The sequence below is a fragment of the Parambassis ranga genome, chromosome 2 (assembly GCF_900634625.1).
Source record: "Parambassis ranga chromosome 2, fParRan2.1, whole genome shotgun sequence".
Classification (NCBI taxonomy): Eukaryota; Metazoa; Chordata; class Actinopteri; family Ambassidae; genus Parambassis; species Parambassis ranga.
In genome coordinates this window covers 7589202-7607744 of record NC_041023.1, presented here as the reverse complement: position 1 = coordinate 7607744, position 18543 = coordinate 7589202, and the positions used below count along the sequence as shown (strand labels likewise).

The 18543-nt window shown below is 41.9% G+C and overlaps 1 protein-coding gene across 2 annotated transcripts in view; it reads right to left on the bottom strand.

Annotated features, from left to right (window-relative positions):
- The window catches only part of tshz1 (teashirt zinc finger homeobox 1), a 121195-nt gene that overhangs the window by 18663 nt on the left and 83989 nt on the right, over positions 1-18543 (bottom strand). Inside the window, exons 1-2 of one of the 2 annotated variants that reach the window (XM_028396434.1) lie at positions 4996-5171; positions 4172-4820 (exon numbers count right to left, since the gene is read on the bottom strand). In XM_028396434.1, the coding sequence (XP_028252235.1) occupies positions 4172-4211 (40 nt within the window). In that variant the 5' untranslated portion in view covers positions 4212-4820; positions 4996-5171. Of the gene's footprint in view, positions 1-4171; positions 4821-4995; positions 5172-18543 lie in introns of those variants that run through there. The other variant, XM_028396444.1, reaches the window with a different exon arrangement.

Here is an 18543-nt window from a genome sequence, read left to right as displayed (position 1 = left end):
CACATATTTTCAATCCGACCCTCTCTTTTCCATAAGAGCAGTCATCGATCTTCATTTGTCACTTAACCTCCACGAAGATGAGGACGGGGAGCGGAGTTGTGTGAGCTTGCGTATTAGTGTGTGTCTTTGATTTCCTGAAGGCCTACTGCCTGTGACACCACATGCAAATGAAACTACGGGTGTAGCGGAGTGTGGGATAGCAAATATATCCACTGACTCCTTCAGTCAATGTCACCTGTTAATGACACTTTACACACACTGCATTATCACAGGATCAGAATATTCCACACACACACACAAATCCCTCATCTTGCTCAGTGATGCAGAGTGGTATGCACACATGTACACACACTGTTCTCATCTACAGTTTTCCCCCCCTCCATTGCTGCACTGCTTCCTGACAAATGTCATTAAATCCTTTATCAGAAGCATCCTGATAAAACTAACACAAAGTTCCAACAGCCGTGTTTCGGTGCTCGCTTCCTGGTTGACAGCTGCCGTGAGCTAAATTTCTGCTGAGGAACACAATGCCAAGCAACAACAGCGAAATGCATTAACAGCGCTCAGCTTAGAACTTTGTTCCTGTTCTGTCAAACAAAACCAGAAAGCTGTTAGCAGAAAAAAAAAATCAGGGGAGGAAGACAAAGCATTAAGCTCACAGGTAACTATTACAAAGGACCTTTCCCTACATCTTTGTTGTCCAGCACGGCTTTAACAAGTCACGTGACTGTGCAAAGGTAACCTCTGTTGTGTTGTGGAGTTTACACATGAGCAGTGGCTGATTTAAATCACGGCAGCTCGCAGACTTTGACACCTCGCAGAATTTGTTAGCAGTAATCGCTGGACCCGTCACTGATCTGTCAGCTACCTGGATAATTAGGGACCACAGCTAACGATGCTGTGCAGAAGAAGGGAAGCCCCGCCCCCCCACCACCCACCGGAGTCATAATTAAGAGACTCCTTTTGAGGAAGTGTTTGTGGCAGTGACTGGGTGGGGTAGGGGGGGTGGTTGGGTAGGAGGCTGAGCTGCCTGTTTATAATCTGTGTGGCTTCAATCTGGACAAATGAGCTGAGCTACAAAGAGATCATTAACACCAAGCAGAAAAGTTGGGTTATATGATACACAGTAAATATATAAATAGACAGATAGATAGATGGATACATTATTGATCCCCGGTTAGTCAAAAAGTTTAGTCTATGACGTTTGTGTGCAAATTGCGTTACCTCTCTCTGTACAAGCACATATTTGCACATTACAGTAGAAAAACCTCTGTGCCTTAAAACTTACACCCTCCCATATATGGACATGTATCCTGCCTCCGCCCGCTGCTGATTGGTCACTCAGTTGGTGAAGCCATGTGTTGCACAGGATTGGTAATCACTTTTATTTTATTATTTTTTTATTTTTAAAGCTAGACCTTTTTAACTCATGCCGAATAAATTTACCACAGTGTGACACTGTGATCACACTGACGTGTTGAATGATTAGTTGACAGATTCATTACTTAGAGTGACAGTGTTTGATTTAAGATATTACGGCTGGCAAACTAAAAGCAGCAGCAGACGTGCAGCAGTATCATTAATTTTCTAACAGCAATCAAAAGTGTGACCTCGGTATCAAGGCAAATACAGAGTTATGGCTTCTTCTTTGTGTATGTTATAGACAGGAACTCCTACCTGCTAATTAAGCTAATTACCAACTATATAGCTGTAAAGTGTGTTGTCATATTTAAATGCAACAGTGAGATGTGTTGCTTTAAACTGCACTGATAGGTGAATCAAATATGATTACTTAATGACTGCATTATCTTTGGTAAAACATGTCATTCTGTGCTTTAAACCAATTATCATAATGCTGCAGTTATATATTACCATAACTATCTATTTGGATTAATCAATAAGGATGCGAAATGTCCAAAGAAATGCCTCGTTTCGCTCATCCAACAGGCCCTACACCTCTACAACCGATCAATGTTCGGTAAGGTAACTGATCATTAATCAGCTGATTGGTTCAAATTTGATTGTTGTTGTTTTTATCCTAATTATTGCTGCATTGTTTACCTTTGATTAATTATTTGAGAAGCACATCAACACAACTGCACTTAAGCACCAGAAGAGACAACACACACACACACACGCACAAACACAAAAATGACGACAAATGACTGCAGCAAAAGTCTCTGCTGCTCAAATTGCACCGCACTGAACTCACAACTGCCAAAACTAACAGATGCAGTAATGCTGTTCCAAATGAAAGAACACTGATGTATTGTCACTGGTCATAAACTAGATAGGGTACAGCGCCATTACAGGGTCTAAAATCATCGCTGTGACTGATGAAACAGAGCCCATTTGAAATGGCATACAAAGAGCTATTCAAACCTCTCTCTCTCTCTCTCTCTGAGGAGCTATGCAGTGACAAATCTGGGTGGAAATACCTGGTAATGTATTGTAAAAAAGAAAAAAAGCCTTGTTCACACATACACATCAGAAGAAGTATTAAAGTTTTTGGACTGACCATACATGTCAGGCACTGGAAATAATGCAGAGATTGAGTCTGGATTGACCATTACAGCCTGTGATGTGTGTGTGTGTGTCAGAAAAACAGACAATTAAATCAATATTCAAAAGCTGAGGCGGAATGAGGCCACTTCAGAGCTCAGCCAAATGACGTTTTTTGCCACCATTTGTGGGTATAGTGCTATAAACCACTCATTTCCAGCGCGCAGGCTCGTTCTTCAAACACATTTCTCTCTATCCATCACTAAAGCCTCGCGTCAATTAGAAATTACAGCCCCACTGAGTTCAAAGTCTCTCCGTCACAACCTTGATTAAGTCTGCTTAACCTCACATTTCCACCGCCTGCTTAACATTCTACAGCTGTTTTATTCGGCTTTGGTCATTACCGCATGAACTTCAAAGGCTCTTCTCTCTTTGGCGTCATTTAGAAATGCATGTCAATCACACACACACACACACACACACCTACCTCTCACAGGGACATCAAATGGATGCAGACAAACATGCCATTTTTTTTATTTTTTTTGCAGAGGAAAAGTTCACGTCTGGTCAACTTTAACAACGATGTGTAGGCCTGCAGAGCCAAGGGGACAAACAGGACAACTAACAAGGAATTTGTGGCAAAATGTTTGTAATTATTAAGATGTCCCTGTGTTCTTTTTCTAAAAAATATGAATAGATGTGAATTAATTTTAACATTTTTAAAGTACTATGACCAGAAACTTCACAAAATATTATATTAGTAGGATTTTATCCAAAATTTGACACTCAGGGAGTCATTTTGTCACAAAGTGGATTTTTCTGTCCCAGAATGCACTGCTTCCACGGTACATCCATGTTTACTGTGTGCAGAATCTTTAACACCACTTCCTGTTTGATGACCACAGAGGTCAGGTCAAGAGATTAAAGTGACCGTCCCCTCCGCCTGTTTACCCTGCAGTGTTTCGGCTCCAGATATCCCCCTCTTGTGATCTCGCTACGCCCCAGCAAACTCCCCCACCCCATCACACATACACACACACACTCCTCCCTCCTTGTTCCCTCCCTCCTCTCCTCTCTCTTGGGTATTAATCGCAAAGTATTTATCCCGCTTGAGAACTTTTCTTTCAATTTGTCTTTTCTTTGGTCCTCGGCGGGGGCAAAAAGTTATCCTTTGAGGGAGTCCAGCTGCCGGGCGCATGCGTGTCTCTATGGTGAATGATTTACTGATGTTTATCAGCAATGAATAGATCAAAGGCAGTCGCATGACAGGCGATCAATCAAGCATCAAATCAAGGATGGCAATCCCAAGAGCGGAACACACGCTGAAAAATACGCCACTTTTCTGTTTTTTTGTAGCGACACCAACACATCAAACACGTCAGCCTGTAAAGAGGAGATAAGATGAGCTTTGTTTGGAGAACTTAGATGAAGTGGAGGATCAGCTTAGCGGGGTTAGAGCGTGCATCCCTCACAGGAAAAGTTGGCACTGACGCTGCGTAAAAGCAACATTCCAGCCAGACGCGCCTTTAGGTCGGGAAAAATAAACTTTACCCTCACACAGAGCACATGTCCTACAGCAGGCCTGCGGGCTGCTGCGGAAACTTGTACATGTGTGTATCCTGTGTGGAGTGTGTGTGTGTGTGTGTTTGTGTGCAGAGCCGGGGCTTACCTGCTGACCGCCGCGGCGCTTGCTGCTTTCTCCTCGGCATGCTGCTGCAAGACTTTCCGCTTGACTTTTCATGCAGAGATCAAAATATCGGACAAGCTGGAGAGGAAACTGGTGCAAAGAGAGGAAATAACAGCCAGCTGCGTTTTCCCTCAGTCCTTTAGCGCGGATGGTTGAAATTAAAGTGTAGATCCCTCGCTGCGTGGAGAAGTCTTTGAATATGGGTGCAAGTGCCGCTTCACTCTCTACGCGTCACTGATCATTCTTTATTATTGTCGGAGGGGGGGTCCGGAGAGGAAAATGATCACGGATCGCAGGCGAGACTCGCCCGTTAACTTCTGCCGAAAAGTCACCGCAGATTGCGGCTGTGAAATCTTCGTGCGGATCTCAGTCTAATCAGGGCAGACAATATATCACGGAGAGCTGCCCGAGCCAGTGCGGCCGCGTTCCCATCAAAATGTGTTTACACCCCTTCACCGGACTGTCTCATACCTCTGTTAGCAGCAAAAGTGAAGAAAAAAGGAGCTCCTCTTCTTCCGTTTTAACTCACTCTGCGGCGGAGATGAGTCCGAACTGCGACGTTTCTCTCTCCCTCTTCCCTCAGTCCGCGTCCAGGTGCCAGCTCCGCGGTCTCTAGAAGCTCCGCTACAGTCTTTCAGGAGGAAATGGGGGAAAAAGAGGAAAGAGTGACACGTTAGGCTGGCTGGGTGTATGTCAATCACTCAAGTGTGCGCGCAGCTATCAACTCGCATCCCCCCTCTCTCTCTCTCTCTCTCTCTCTGCAAACACCCCGTGGATCAGGAAAATACTCGCGTGTTAACGCTTACCGTCGTGGACACTTGACGAATTTCTCACAAACTCATCACAAAAGACAGCGAGCAGGCCGCCCCGCGGATCCACAGCCAGGCGCGGGTCTTATTGTTGTTCATTTGTTATTATTTTATTTGAAAAGCGCAAAAAGAGCGTCCCCCCTGGATATTGTCCGCATTGAAATGTGCGCACATTGGTGATGCGCGGTGCGTTTCAGACAGCTCCCACTGATAGACAGACACATCCAGCTGCCTTTCCGGCCTCTCCTTTACTCCACCCCTCCACACAAGCGTCACCCTGACAGTCAGAGCCCACCTGTCAATCTGCTGCTCTAATTGTTCACTGGGATGGCTTTCATTTCAACGCCTTCCTGTCCCTGCACGCAAGGTGCGTCCCACCCCACGGACACGCGTAGTGACAGACCTCAGACAATGGAATGAGAGGTGTCTTTTCTTAAAAAAAAAAAAGAAAAAAGTTGAGAGCTTTAGTTTACTGTCACAGAGGAGGACGGCGGCCATTGGCTAATCATGCAAAAATGTAAAACAGAATCATAAATAATTTGGCATTTCTGATCTGATCATTGATCAATCACTGCTAATAAAAGCATCAATGAAGCTTCAAACTTATTTTTTTGCATCAGTGTAAGTCATTACTGTGAGGTGCACATGAACGTTTTGCAAAGTTTGCAGAGAGGACGTGGTTATTTTCGGTGACCTCTTTAGTGGGACAAAGGAGGCTGCGGATCGATTCGTTACACCTTTTTTAGTGAGGCTTCTGGTGAAGGGGAGGGGCTCCGGATCCACAAGAGGCACCATTAATAGCCTACACTCCATCCTAAACTATTATCCACCATAAAGTGTTTATAAAGCGCACACAACTAGGCTAATGTTATCTCAAATGAGACGCCATGATATATTCTGTACTGCCAGGGGAGGATAGTGCATGAGGAGCAGAGCAAAGGGGGGAAGAAGTCTGATTTTTTTTTCTTTTTTTAAAAAAAATAGGTGGTGATAATCAGAACTTGGATGGCACCGCTCAGACTCTGCAGCCAACAGTCGGACTTATTTATTCATGCAGCTACACCGGCTCCAGTCCGAGGCGTCGAGCCTGGAGTCTGGAGCAAGAAAGTGGATTAAAACTTTTGTGCACGCCGCTCGCCTCAGTCCCGGTTCTTTCACTGGTGAGTGTCTGGTTCTCCTCTCTCTCTCTCTGTCGTGAACATTACGCACAGCAAAGGAAGCCTGTATGTGTTTGAAGTCTGCCCGCAAAACTGATCATCTGCGCAGCAGAGAGGTCTGCTTATTATGTGCTGAAAGAAATACCAAGTACCGCCCCAACATCTGTCCGTCCCTGTCTGTCAGCGCGGCCCGGCCGCTGATTGATGGAGCCGACTTACGTCACTAATATTTCCATCTGAGTGTGTGTGTGCGGACAGACAGCAGAGCCGCACATATAATCCCTTATTGTTCTAAACCGGAAGAAACGTACAGATTAAATGCATACATCATGATTCTGCCTGAATGTTTTACAGTAATGTCACTTTTAAACGTTTTAAGAGTTATTTATTTTTTTTAATTTGAACTTCTACACACTGCAGGTCTGACAGCAATGCGACAAAACTCAAAGATAGCTCTGAATAGATCATGGATGTACCAATGCTAACATAACATAACACATATCAATATACATTGATTATTCATTCAAAATAACTTCCACTTTGTGTCCTTAAGGATCTTCAGGGAGATGACTACAAATATTTTGCATTCATTTTTAGGCCAAACCATATGTTTTACTGTCTCCTGTGCTGAAGGCTGCATCAGAGGTGGGAGCCTGTGTTAGATGTGATCCTGGGCCAGCAGAGGGGGGCATGTGGTTCAAAAGGAGACATGCTGCAGGGTGCAGGCTGTCCTCAGACGGAGAACACTGCACATTAATGTAGCTTTCTTGTGTGTTTATACTTCTTTACGTTTCTTAAAGGAACCCTCACGTCACCTCTCTGCAGTCCTTGACCTTTGTGTTCAGTGTGTGTTCATCCACACACATCCACGACCTAAAGATTATGATCCTTGCTACCCATGTGTATGTGTGTGTGTGTACGACAAAAGCTAAACACACAAACTGTTGTTTCCCTCCATCACCACCCCCCCTCGCCCCTCCAGTTTGCATACATGCAGCCCCTCTCCTGCCTACACTGACAGCCCGACAGCATGTCGTCCTGTTTCCTTCTTCTCTCCTGCGTTGAAGCTGCTATACTCCCCTCAGAGCTGGCGAGAGCCTCCATGTAGTCGTCATGTATATCTACATACATTATACCGTCTCTTGTCTCTTTCTGTTTGCCAGTGCAGGTCTGACGTGACCATCTAAAGCGACGCTGTTTACAGCTGGTATTAATGCAAAAGAAAAGCAGCAGGCTGTCAAATCAGGTGAGGGACAAAGTTGATACTCTCACACTCACATCAGCGAATAATGACAAACATAATTATTTTAGCATGTAAATGCTGTTACCTTTAAAAACACTGTGGTGTCTAAAAATACTGAGAATGATGCCACACTGACGTTACTTTTATAATAAGAAAGAACCATCATTTAAAACCACACGCTGCTCACAATTACTATTATTTTTTTGTAGGTCGTCTAATAATTCTGCTGCAAGACCTAAATTCACAAAGGGAATAAAACCAAAGCTGAGGCTTAAGGTTAGTGCGAATATATATTGTTAATATATTGTTTAAAAAGTAGCGGTCAAACACACACACACACAGCATACTCAAAACATTGTTCAATGCCAGTAGTCAGAAATTAGTTTCATTGCGTCACAGTAAAAGTTTTTGAAAAATTAGTTTCATAGAGTTATTAATCTTTTTTTTTGCACTTTAACATTCAGTTAAATTTAATCGACAAAAAAAATCAGATCAACATAAACCATGAATTCAACAACTACTTCTTCATATTCATTAATAATTATTGCTGTATTGCATATTTTGGGCTGTGGCTATTCGCTGGAGCCATTTTGAAGCCACCAAGTCAAACTGCTCGAACTCTCTCTCCATGTGTTTAACGTCCGCAGAGCGCACGGCGCTGGACTTATCATGAACTTATTCTCTGACTGTAATCTTTTTTCTCTTACAGTGTCATTCAAACCAGTGAACATTTGGAATGATGAAAGCATACAGCTTATGATAATACCTCTCTTCATAATCTTGAGTCAATCAAAGATGGGTCCTATCAGATTCCAGACACCTCATTGACAGCCTGAATATAAGAATATATAATAAAAAAAAATTAATAAAGAACAGGCTCTAACTTTGACACCAAGCTATATCTCCACATCTATCAGATAAGACTGCATAATTAAAATGCCAAGTGAAAGTATGGAGAGTGAGAGAGAGAGAGGTTTTGATATTTTATAGAGATTTCTGTTTAATGTGTAGACTTTAAAAAAAAGATATGTGGCTGTAGTTTTGACAAAGCAATTAAAGGCTTGTAATCCCCACTTGAGCATTTTTATTCTTTTTTTTTGAGGGATTTTGTCATTTTGGATGAATAATGTGATGAGATGCCGAGCAGCGGCGACAGATGCAACTTTATTAAAGGGTCTCACAGGGATTATTTTACAGCAATACCAGAGTGAGCTCCAAACTAAAACAGGAAAGGAGGCAACTCCAGCGTGTTGACACAAACTAATGGAATAATTGTTCAGCAGAGCCACGTTACATTCCATAACTTCATCCAAAAGACAGATATTCCCCGTTTCCTTGAACAACCTTGCTAAATAAAGTGACATATTTCACATTTCAAAATACCAGCCTTCCTGACATGCACGCTCCTTCCCTCTCCTCCTCCCTTGCCTTTTGTTTTCTTTGACACGTGCACTCCAATTAGCATTTTTCAGCCATTAAGGAGGAAAGAGGAGCAGCCAAATGTTTGTCTCTGCAAGTCAACACAACAGTTCTGGAGTGGAATGTATATATTTATATATATAAATATATATATATATAAAGAATATTATCCTCAATGTTAACATCATCTTCCTCATCACATAACAATTACCACCAGCTTTGTCTGATGACAATACAAGCAGAGCGCAGTTATCAGCCCACATTAAAAATGCTTAAAATGAGGGAGCGCACACACACAATGAGGATTATTTTCATCTCCGCTGACATCCTGTTAAACGTTTTTCTAAATACTTCCATCCACTGTAACAACAATATGACTCCTCAACACAAGGAGCTCCCTCTCAAGGATAAAACTGCATCATAATGTGCACTCAGACGCTCTTTTTTTGTCACAGCTCCTCATGTGTGTCAAATTACGGCCTCCTAATCTTCAGCTTTACTCTTAAAATTTAAATCTGCGGATCTCAAATTGCACAGATCCCTCGCTGCAAGCTCCGGCTGCTAAAATCTGTCACTGCTGCTGCTGCGTGCGCCCGTACATTAAGGGGAGAAAACGCTCTTAAAAAGGTGCTTTTCTGACATTAACATGACTTGTGTGCACAGCACAGGCCGATCTGTGTAGTCTGAGGCATATATTTATGAATAGGAACCTTTAATTAGGGCTTGTGTTTCCTCCCTAGTCACATTGAGGGATGGTCCTCGCCGACATTCATTAATGATAATCACCAAGAGCGATGGCGTAGCTACAGGCCAAGTCTCAGGGGACCCGACACTTGAAAAGAAGCATTAAATTACACAGAGGGACTCTTTAATTGCAAAAAGGAAAATATATAGCCATCATTGTTAAATATGATCTTTTGTAAGCCTTTACTGGTTCAAGGATTTGTCTAAGGATTCTTATCCTCGCATTCTTTTAAAATGAATCTAGAGCCACGTTTGGGGCGATAACACACCACAGGGCCTCTCTCATTCAACACTCAAGGTTTTATCATTTTGTTGTTAACTCAGCCTTTACACAAGTTGCAAATGAAGCTGCTCACATTTACCAAAAAAGTTCTGTGCATCTTAAAATAATTGGGATGAACACATTTTTCACGGTGTACTGGAACAGTTCAAAATGGCTTCACTACATCAGCTGTTCAAAATTTGGTTTGTGTTTTTATTTGCTACACTGAGGCATAATAAAATATACTTTCATATTTTTCAACATTATTTGGTGTTCAATATTGGATTTATTTATTTATTTCTGACCCTAACTATGTAGCTGTGGTGCTTAAACAGAGCCAAGTAGCAACTGAAAGCAGCGATGTTATCGCACAGCAACTCTCCAGTCGTCCAATAATAGATTTAATCTCAAGTAGGTTATGACTTGACTAGTCTTACTTGGTGGTCTGTTTACTTGTTAGCCTGACCTGCTTAAGCTACTATACTAACAATGATAACAGCTAGCAGTTCCACCTATAAGACGGTAACCTGCTATGTAGCGTCTACTACATTCCTAAAAGTATAATGCAAACTGAATGAGTAACGACTTCATGGAACACGTTGGCTTATATCACTTGGTTTTGCTACATTGCTACACATTGTTGTTGCTCATTTTGATGTATATATATTCTGTTTGTTAATGAAAGTATCTTGATTTAAAAAAAAAAAAGTTATGCATGAACACACAGACATGCGCACACACACACTTATACAAACCCAAACTCCTGACCTAATTGCTCAGTCTCACTCAACTAATTAATCACAGCTGACTTAACATGGTGACAAGGTTAGGTAGGTGACATTCTCCAAAAACTCCTGTCTTTCTGTCTCCTCTCTTGCCTTCCCTTCTCCATTTGTACTTCATTTATCTCCTTCTGTTTCCCTTAATTTATTTCTTTTGTTCATTTTTTTTAATCTTTCTCTGACATTTATCCCGCTTTTGTTCTTTCCTTCCATTTATTCCATTCCTTCTTTGTCTCTCTTTCTGTCCTATCTTTTTCCCCCATCAGATCATGTCTAGCCTATGAATCCGAATGGAGAGCATAACTTGGCCCACATCTATTTTTACCTGTTATTCAGGGGGGTGGGGGGGTTTTACAGAGGTGAGAGTGGGCATGCTGGGTAAGAAAAGGGGGAGAGGGAGGGGGGGGGGGTCTAGGGGCGGGGTCACAATGCTCCATTAATCAAAAAGAATGACACTCATGTCGTCCCTGACAACCATCCTGCCACCCATACGTCTCCTCCCCTCCTCCTCTTCCATCCCACTCAAACAGGACAACTTTAGTGATGGGGAGGGTGAAGAAGAAGGAGAGAGAAAGAAAGACATGGGGGGGTTAGGAGAGGGTGAGCGAACTTTATTAATCAAGCATCTCAGATTAATTGTTATGAAGTGTCACCCATAAATTCTCCATTTGGATTTAATAATCTTGGAGGTAGACTTAACAATCTCTGTCGTGATTTGAGTTTTATTGAAGAGGCTGCAGAGAGAGAGAGAGAGAGAGAGAGAGAGAGAGATGCAGTGACACAAATAGCTTCTCAGCGGACAGTCCCTCTCCACATGACAGTTATGAAATACAATTATCAGCAAGATCTGCTTAAGAATTCATCAACTGCACCCCTGCCTTCCAAGGAGAGACGGGAAAAAAAATCCTACATACAAAGCAAGTCTTAACTGATAAGACTTCTTTTCCCTGCAGCCCTTAAACTATCATTTCAATTTCTCTGTCTCAGACATGTTAAGCCACTGTTAAAGGTATGGATGCACACCAGGCTTTGAAAAGTGCTCTGTTTCATTATATTAAAGCATAAATCATTAGGTAATCAGGGAATATGGTAAATGACACACTCACATGCAAATCACCGAGATAAGCGAGGAGTTTGTTTGAAACGTCTCTGTCGTTGGTTTGCATCGGGGTCAGTAATAGCAGTTAATCTCTGCATGCGGTGGAAACGTACTGTCACCGAATTGTACGACACACTGTCATTCCTGAAATGTAACACAATCATAAAACGCAAATGATTTCAATCAAGTGTCGTCTAATTGCAGTCATATCGTTTGAAATAAAATGAAGAACAGCCACTATGTAGGTTGACAGTGTGCATAAAATTAGCATAGCTTTGCATATTGCAGTGGCTTTAATGGTAGTTTTATTGGAGGCTTGAGTGTTCATGCTTTTTTAATTTCTTGCATTGTCTTAAAGGAACACGGACAAACACAGAGCGGTCCAGATGATAGCTACAGAGTTAACTATCATTAAACTAGAGCTAATTTCTGCATCAAAAGGAAGAGTGTGGCTCCTATCGTAAACATTATTTTGTCTGATCTGGGAAAGCTTTTCCTTAAGTAAAGAGGTCTGACAAAAGACAGATCTGAGACTCTGTCTTTGTTCAGAATAATAATGGAGTCTTTATGTGACATTTTATTTATTTTTTTTTTGGGTGGGGGGATGCAGGAGAAGCTTGTTAAACAGCCTTTAACTACATGTTCCTCTCCAGTGGATATCATCCTGATCAATGATGCTCCGGCTCTGTGAGAAATGACGACACACCGCATCGGTGGTAAATGTTTTAGCTATCAACACCGCTTCGTCCTCTGTCACCCAACAACCAAGGCCAATCCCTCACTGACACCACATCAGCCCGGCCTCAGCCTGGTTCCCTTCCAAGCCCGCCGTGTGATTTCTGAATGACTCCTTAGCATCGATTCAACAAGCTGGTGGAGGAGTTCCCTTAATAATTTTGTGACACTTGAGCACCACAAGAAGCCAGACCACAGACAGTGTGTTTACATGCGCTGTGATAATGTAATTAAGAGCAAAGTAAAGCAACACAAATTACTACAACTATCATGTTAACGCCGTAACCAAGCTAAATTATATGAATTAAGGTCATAATCAGAGTTACACCAAACGCAATTAAAACAGCTTGATTACACGTCAATCTTTCAAATTACTCCTGTCATTTAGGCTCTTTACTGAATGGAAACCAGCTTGGTTGAAGTGCAACAACCGCTGGAATTAATGAGAAAATTCCCGTTGTGTGAACTGCTCTACCTTTATAACAAGTGTAAACATATGATAAATGGAAAGTATTTTTTCCTATTGACTGAAAACATACATAAAAGATCCGAGTCTCCAGCCGCCTGCCCCCCTCCCTTCATTGCGTCTGCCCCACTGGTCAAGGACACCCATATCGGTGGCCGTCAGGGTAGGCCCCATCCATCAGAGGGCTGTGTGTAATGGAATCAACCAGTGACAATGATCATCAGCACTGCAAACAATGGCCTATAAACATCTCTTGACAAGTGGTCAAATGTGAGAAAGGCGAGGTGGGGGGCTGGGCAGGAGGTTTGAGGGATTGTATGCGAGTGTGTTATGTGTGTGTGTGTGTGCGTCCGCATGTGTGAGTCACTCGGACAGAGAGAGAGAGAGAGAGAGACTGGAACACAAGGTGCTGTGGAGAGGCAGAGGAATGGTGAGGAAGATCTGTCCCTTGGGGATGATGAGGTGGGCCAACACGCTACCTCTGAAAACAAATGTCCCCTGTGGGTCGGAGTTCAAACATGCCTCAGCTTATTTTAAGGGTTTGCTTCCCTGTCTTCCATCTCTTCTGAGCTGTGTTCTATCAGGTTGGTTGCCGCAGTAAGGGGTTATGTACTATAAACCTTTGCTGGCTTTTTAATGATCTCTCTCATTCAACACAGGATATTAAACCCAGACTCCCATCAAAATGTGTAATAGCTACATTGGTCCACAGCACAAAATGAATTAGTTTCACAATAAAGACCCTACAGCTCTGAGACGCCAAAACTTTTTGTAGGCCCGCTTTATTGTCCTGCATGCCGGCAGAAACAAAAGTCCAGATTCAAAGTGTCCACACACACACACACACCAGAATGATGACGTATTATTAGTACTATTTTCAGTGGCTCTTTAAGTCACTGAGGAAAAGATGTGTGTTAAAAATCATAGACTGTATATAAGGATGGACGACATGGCTCCAATATTTCCCTAACACAAGCTACTGATGTTATATATAAAAAGGCATCATCTTGGAACTGGTCAGTGCATTAGAGGTCAAGATGGGATGGTTTGCTGTCCTGCCCAAACACCCATGCACAAGGCAAAAAATGACAATTTGAACACAGATCAGTGTAATAAAAACTAGCATCCACTAACACGGGAGGTGGCAGGGTATATGATCAATACTACAGCCAGCCACCAGGGGGCAAACAATGTTTTGACCACATTGTTAGGGAGCTTTCGTGTCATTAATCTCTATATACAGACTATGGTTCAAAAATAAACACTTTCTCACACATATTTTCAGTCAGATTTATTAACTTATGTGAACTTTTGGAAGAGGTACTTTCATTAGTTGCCGTTTGGTCACCTTTAGGCACCCATATTACTTGGTAAGGTTTGGAAATGATAATAATGCCAGCCAAATAACCAAAAAGACACTTCAAACATTTAGTGCTCTGAGCTAACGTGGCTATTTTTCTGTGAGAGTGGGCTGGGATATATTGTGAGAAAAAAAAGAAGAAGAATATCTACTACGCCTTCCAAATTAGCGTGAGTGAAACGTAGCCAATCACTGCTTTTCTCTCTCTCTCAGTGAGCTGAATAGAAACCCAATTAGAGAAGTTGAGGATTTCAAAGAAAGCAGAAAGACTTTTTTTTTTCTTTGTCTTAAGTTTCATCCTGAGAAGTAGTTGTTGCTTTTGTCAGGCTGGGTGTTTCGTCACTCCATTTTTTTGTCAGCTGGTTTCTCTCTCTGTGTTAACACTCACACACACACACACACTTAATTAGTCACCATTTGTCTCAGCTTTTCCCAGTTTCCTCTGTTTATTCTAACGTCAGGAATGACACTGGCCAATTAACGCAATGAAATAGTTTAGCCCTGTGGAACGCTTGGAACAGTACAAACTCAGTGGGTTATTTGCTTGGAGCTCAGGAGCCGGCGTGTTGCATCCGTCACAGAGTGTGTGTTGAGGTGTACGTAGAGGAGGTTCAAACAAAAAAAAATAGCGACTGAGGAAGCTCAGCGGGAGTTTGGTTAAGACATTTTTGTTTTCTATTAGTGGGTCAGTTTTATTTGTATAATTTTATTTGCAGGCTCATCAAACAAAAGACTTTGTTATTGGCACAGAAACGTGCAAAGCAGCAATCATTATGAGTTTGTTTTGTTGTTAGTGGCAGGCTAAATGGACCCTGAGATTGGCTCACTCTTCAAAAATCCTGAAATCCAGGGCAACAGCTGGATAATGGGTGCCGCAGTGATTTACTAATTGTCTTCAGGACTCAAATTAATAATTGGCTAAAGCTTTAGCTGAAGTGCACATCTAAGCACTCTTTGTCGTTCACTTGTATCTTCTTGAAAAAAAAAAATGCACAAAAGGGAGCTGAGACGATATCATTAACAGCCTTTCCAAATTGAAACAGTCATCGAAAGTGTCTTTAAACGTCTCCGGAAGCTTTTTGTTGACTGCAAATGACATCCCGCTCATTTTGCTGGTGGCTACATGACTGATGTGTTGAATAAGACAGTCCGTTTTTGACGCTTTTGAAGGATCCGGGGTTTGAAGTGTGTGATTCTGAAGTGCCAGCATATGCTTAGTGAGATAAGTAATTTGACACACAGACATCACAGCCTGCAAATCTTTCGTCTGGCTGCCTTGAGTGTCCACGTCAGGCGCTTTTTCAAGAACACTTTACAACTGTCACAACTGACTGTCAGCGTGCAAATGACACACGCAAACGAGCTCATTTTGAACACAGATTAAGACAGCTGCCATATCAAAAACAAAAAAATATCAATACGGACTAAAAATAACAATTTGATCTCAGGCATTTCAAAAATTAATTTGCTATTTAAGAACCAAAGATTCATCCTTTTTAGCATCAGTTTGTTTATTAAAGTAATTAAATTAACTGCTCGTCCTTGAAGCCAGATTTGAAGAAGACGGAGTCATTGAAAGCAGCACAGCAGTAACACAGCCACTGGGAAAACAGAGACGCTTCCCCTCCATCTGAGAGACACATTTGACTGAGCTACCCAACATAAACGGAGAAACACTGGGTACTACTAGACACAATAAAGACACGGTATGCTGTATGTGCCTACACATGCACACACACGCATGCATGCTCAACACACCAGGTGGGGTGGGGTGGGGGGGGGTAGTTGAGGGTCAGAGCTGCAAACGAAGTCGCTGACATTGTGGCACTTCTTTGGCAGCGTTGTGCAGGTGTCGTCTGCACACAGGCTTCTGAATAAATGGATCTGAAATGATTTACCCAGGGTACCTGCCACCTGAGCGCGCACACACACACACACACACAAACTTCTTCCCTTCCCTCCTGTTGTTCATAGGGACGCTGCCGCAAAAGCACACACCAACATCAAGGCATCCTCAGTCACATTATATGAACATACAGATTCTCCTTCTCTGATTTGCCTTGATTTATACCAATTTCTTTCCAGACAATATGACTGAGGTCACGCTGAGAGTAGCCAATCCCGACTCCTGCTTACCCAAGCGTCGTCTGCAACATTATCATCTGAAATATCCACTATCACATTCTAACAAGAAGAGACGCGGCTACAGGAGCAGCAGCACGCAGGAGGACTGGCTCAGGGGCAGGACATCTGGATCACAGCAGCTGGTGTCACCTACAAGCTACTTACAATCTCGCTGGAGAACAGTGCATCTCTTTGTTTTTGTCATTAAAAAAATGCAGCGTATGTGTGTGTGAATGGAAACTGTGACATGACGGGACTATCATTACAACATGGTGCTGGTACATACAGAGACAAATGCTCAAGATCAGACCGACCATTGATAAAAGCAGGTGGAAAATTCAAATGTTATTGTTAGTGTGTTACTTATTGTAGCCAACACCATGAAAATACGTGAGAGGAAGTATACAGTCCCTGGCAGATGGGCAAAAAAAGTTGATTCTGACACAAAGGAGAAAAACAATAAAGTCAAGAGGTTAAAAACGGACGTGTCAGTGAGGTACAGCATCATCCCACCTCTTTGACACTCTGTAGGGCTCGACCTTACCAGGCTGCCGGGGTGTCAACATTGTATAATCAAAGTGGTAAAGAACACACACACAGACTTCATCAGTCCTGCTGATACATGTGTTTCAAGAGTGAGAGTGTGAAATATCTTGATCATGTGTTTCAATGTCGTAAAACCTAGTACCGTATTACTCATATGACAGACAGACAGTGTCATTCTGGCTCATTTTTCCATTTTAAAACATGATGTCCTCCGTCTAAAACACAGATTTACAGCTTCATTGGAATGCCTACAAACTCATTTAATGACTTTGTTTCTATGTGTATCAACATCTATTTATAAAAAGGACACCACAGAGAAAAACCAGCAGGTTTGAAAGGCAATCCAATTAGCGTTTATCACAAAAGTGTAAACAACTTCTGAGTACGGTTTGCCTCTAAAGCGTCTACTCCACAATGCATTCTACAGACATAACCTCAGAATCTTTTAAGAGAGAGAAGAATTAATTCCACAAAATCTATTGTAAAGGTGCTCTATAGGAACATGAATGTCATTAGGGCCCTATTAAAAAGTATTATTGACCTTTCTGTGTCTGTGTGAGTGGACATCAACCCAACTTTTTTAAAGTCTCTCCCATGTAGAGTGTTATTAACATATGCTGCTCTTAATAAATTATTTCTGTCACATTATAAAAAAATTAAGCACAACTCTACAATTTTATGAGCCTGTAAAGGTGAAGGCCATGCATATTAAGTTTTTCATGCACCGTGAACTTTTGAGGTATGCTACAATAGGTTACATAATTAATTTCTGCAGGGAACCAGCCGCCATATATTTTCAACATTTTTTCCAACCTCGTTTTTTTTTTAAAGGGTGATTCTGCCTCAGACTATGATATTGTAAAACCGAAGGAATCACCATTATCATTCTGTAACAAGTTCAAAGTTCAACTTTATTGACTCCGTAGCAGAAGAACAGCTGAAAACAAGAGATTTTAAGGAGGAAAATTTGGCCGTAACAAAATATGTCTGAAAATATGAGGAAAATGTTGCCATGTCTTATTAACTATTCATCATTATAAGCATAATTTTAACTACTGAATATTTAAGGAAACCTTTATAAAGCAGACACTTATCAGTCTCCCCAATCTCCAGCACACTATTTATATTCAAATGTCAGACACACAACCTCATGATGAATCCAGCTAAGTTGGTGCAGAAGGCTGCGAGCCTCTGCCACATTGTGGTTGTGGTTGTAATCATCTGGTTTACTGATGGGGTAAATTTCAACCTGCGTGACATCCTCTGCGTGCATAAGAATGTGAAATCATTTTGCTCCATTTCTTGCGATAATTGCTTTCTGGGGTAGTTTTTTTTTCCCGTTAACATCACCTGCTCTCCTCCTTGCTAAGTTTTTCACTTGAGGAATGACAAGACTCAAGACTCATCGGAGTTAACAAGCTCTGAAATTCACTTAACATATAACAAGGTGATTGTGATTATTAAAATCTGATATGCTTTATTAGCCTCTATTATATGTGCATTCATTACCCTCAGCCAAGTTAAGTGGATGTTACGGAGAAAAGATAACATTTATAGGAAGACTTAGTAAAGTCAGTGTGTTTATTTATACTGGAGCTGAAAACCCTC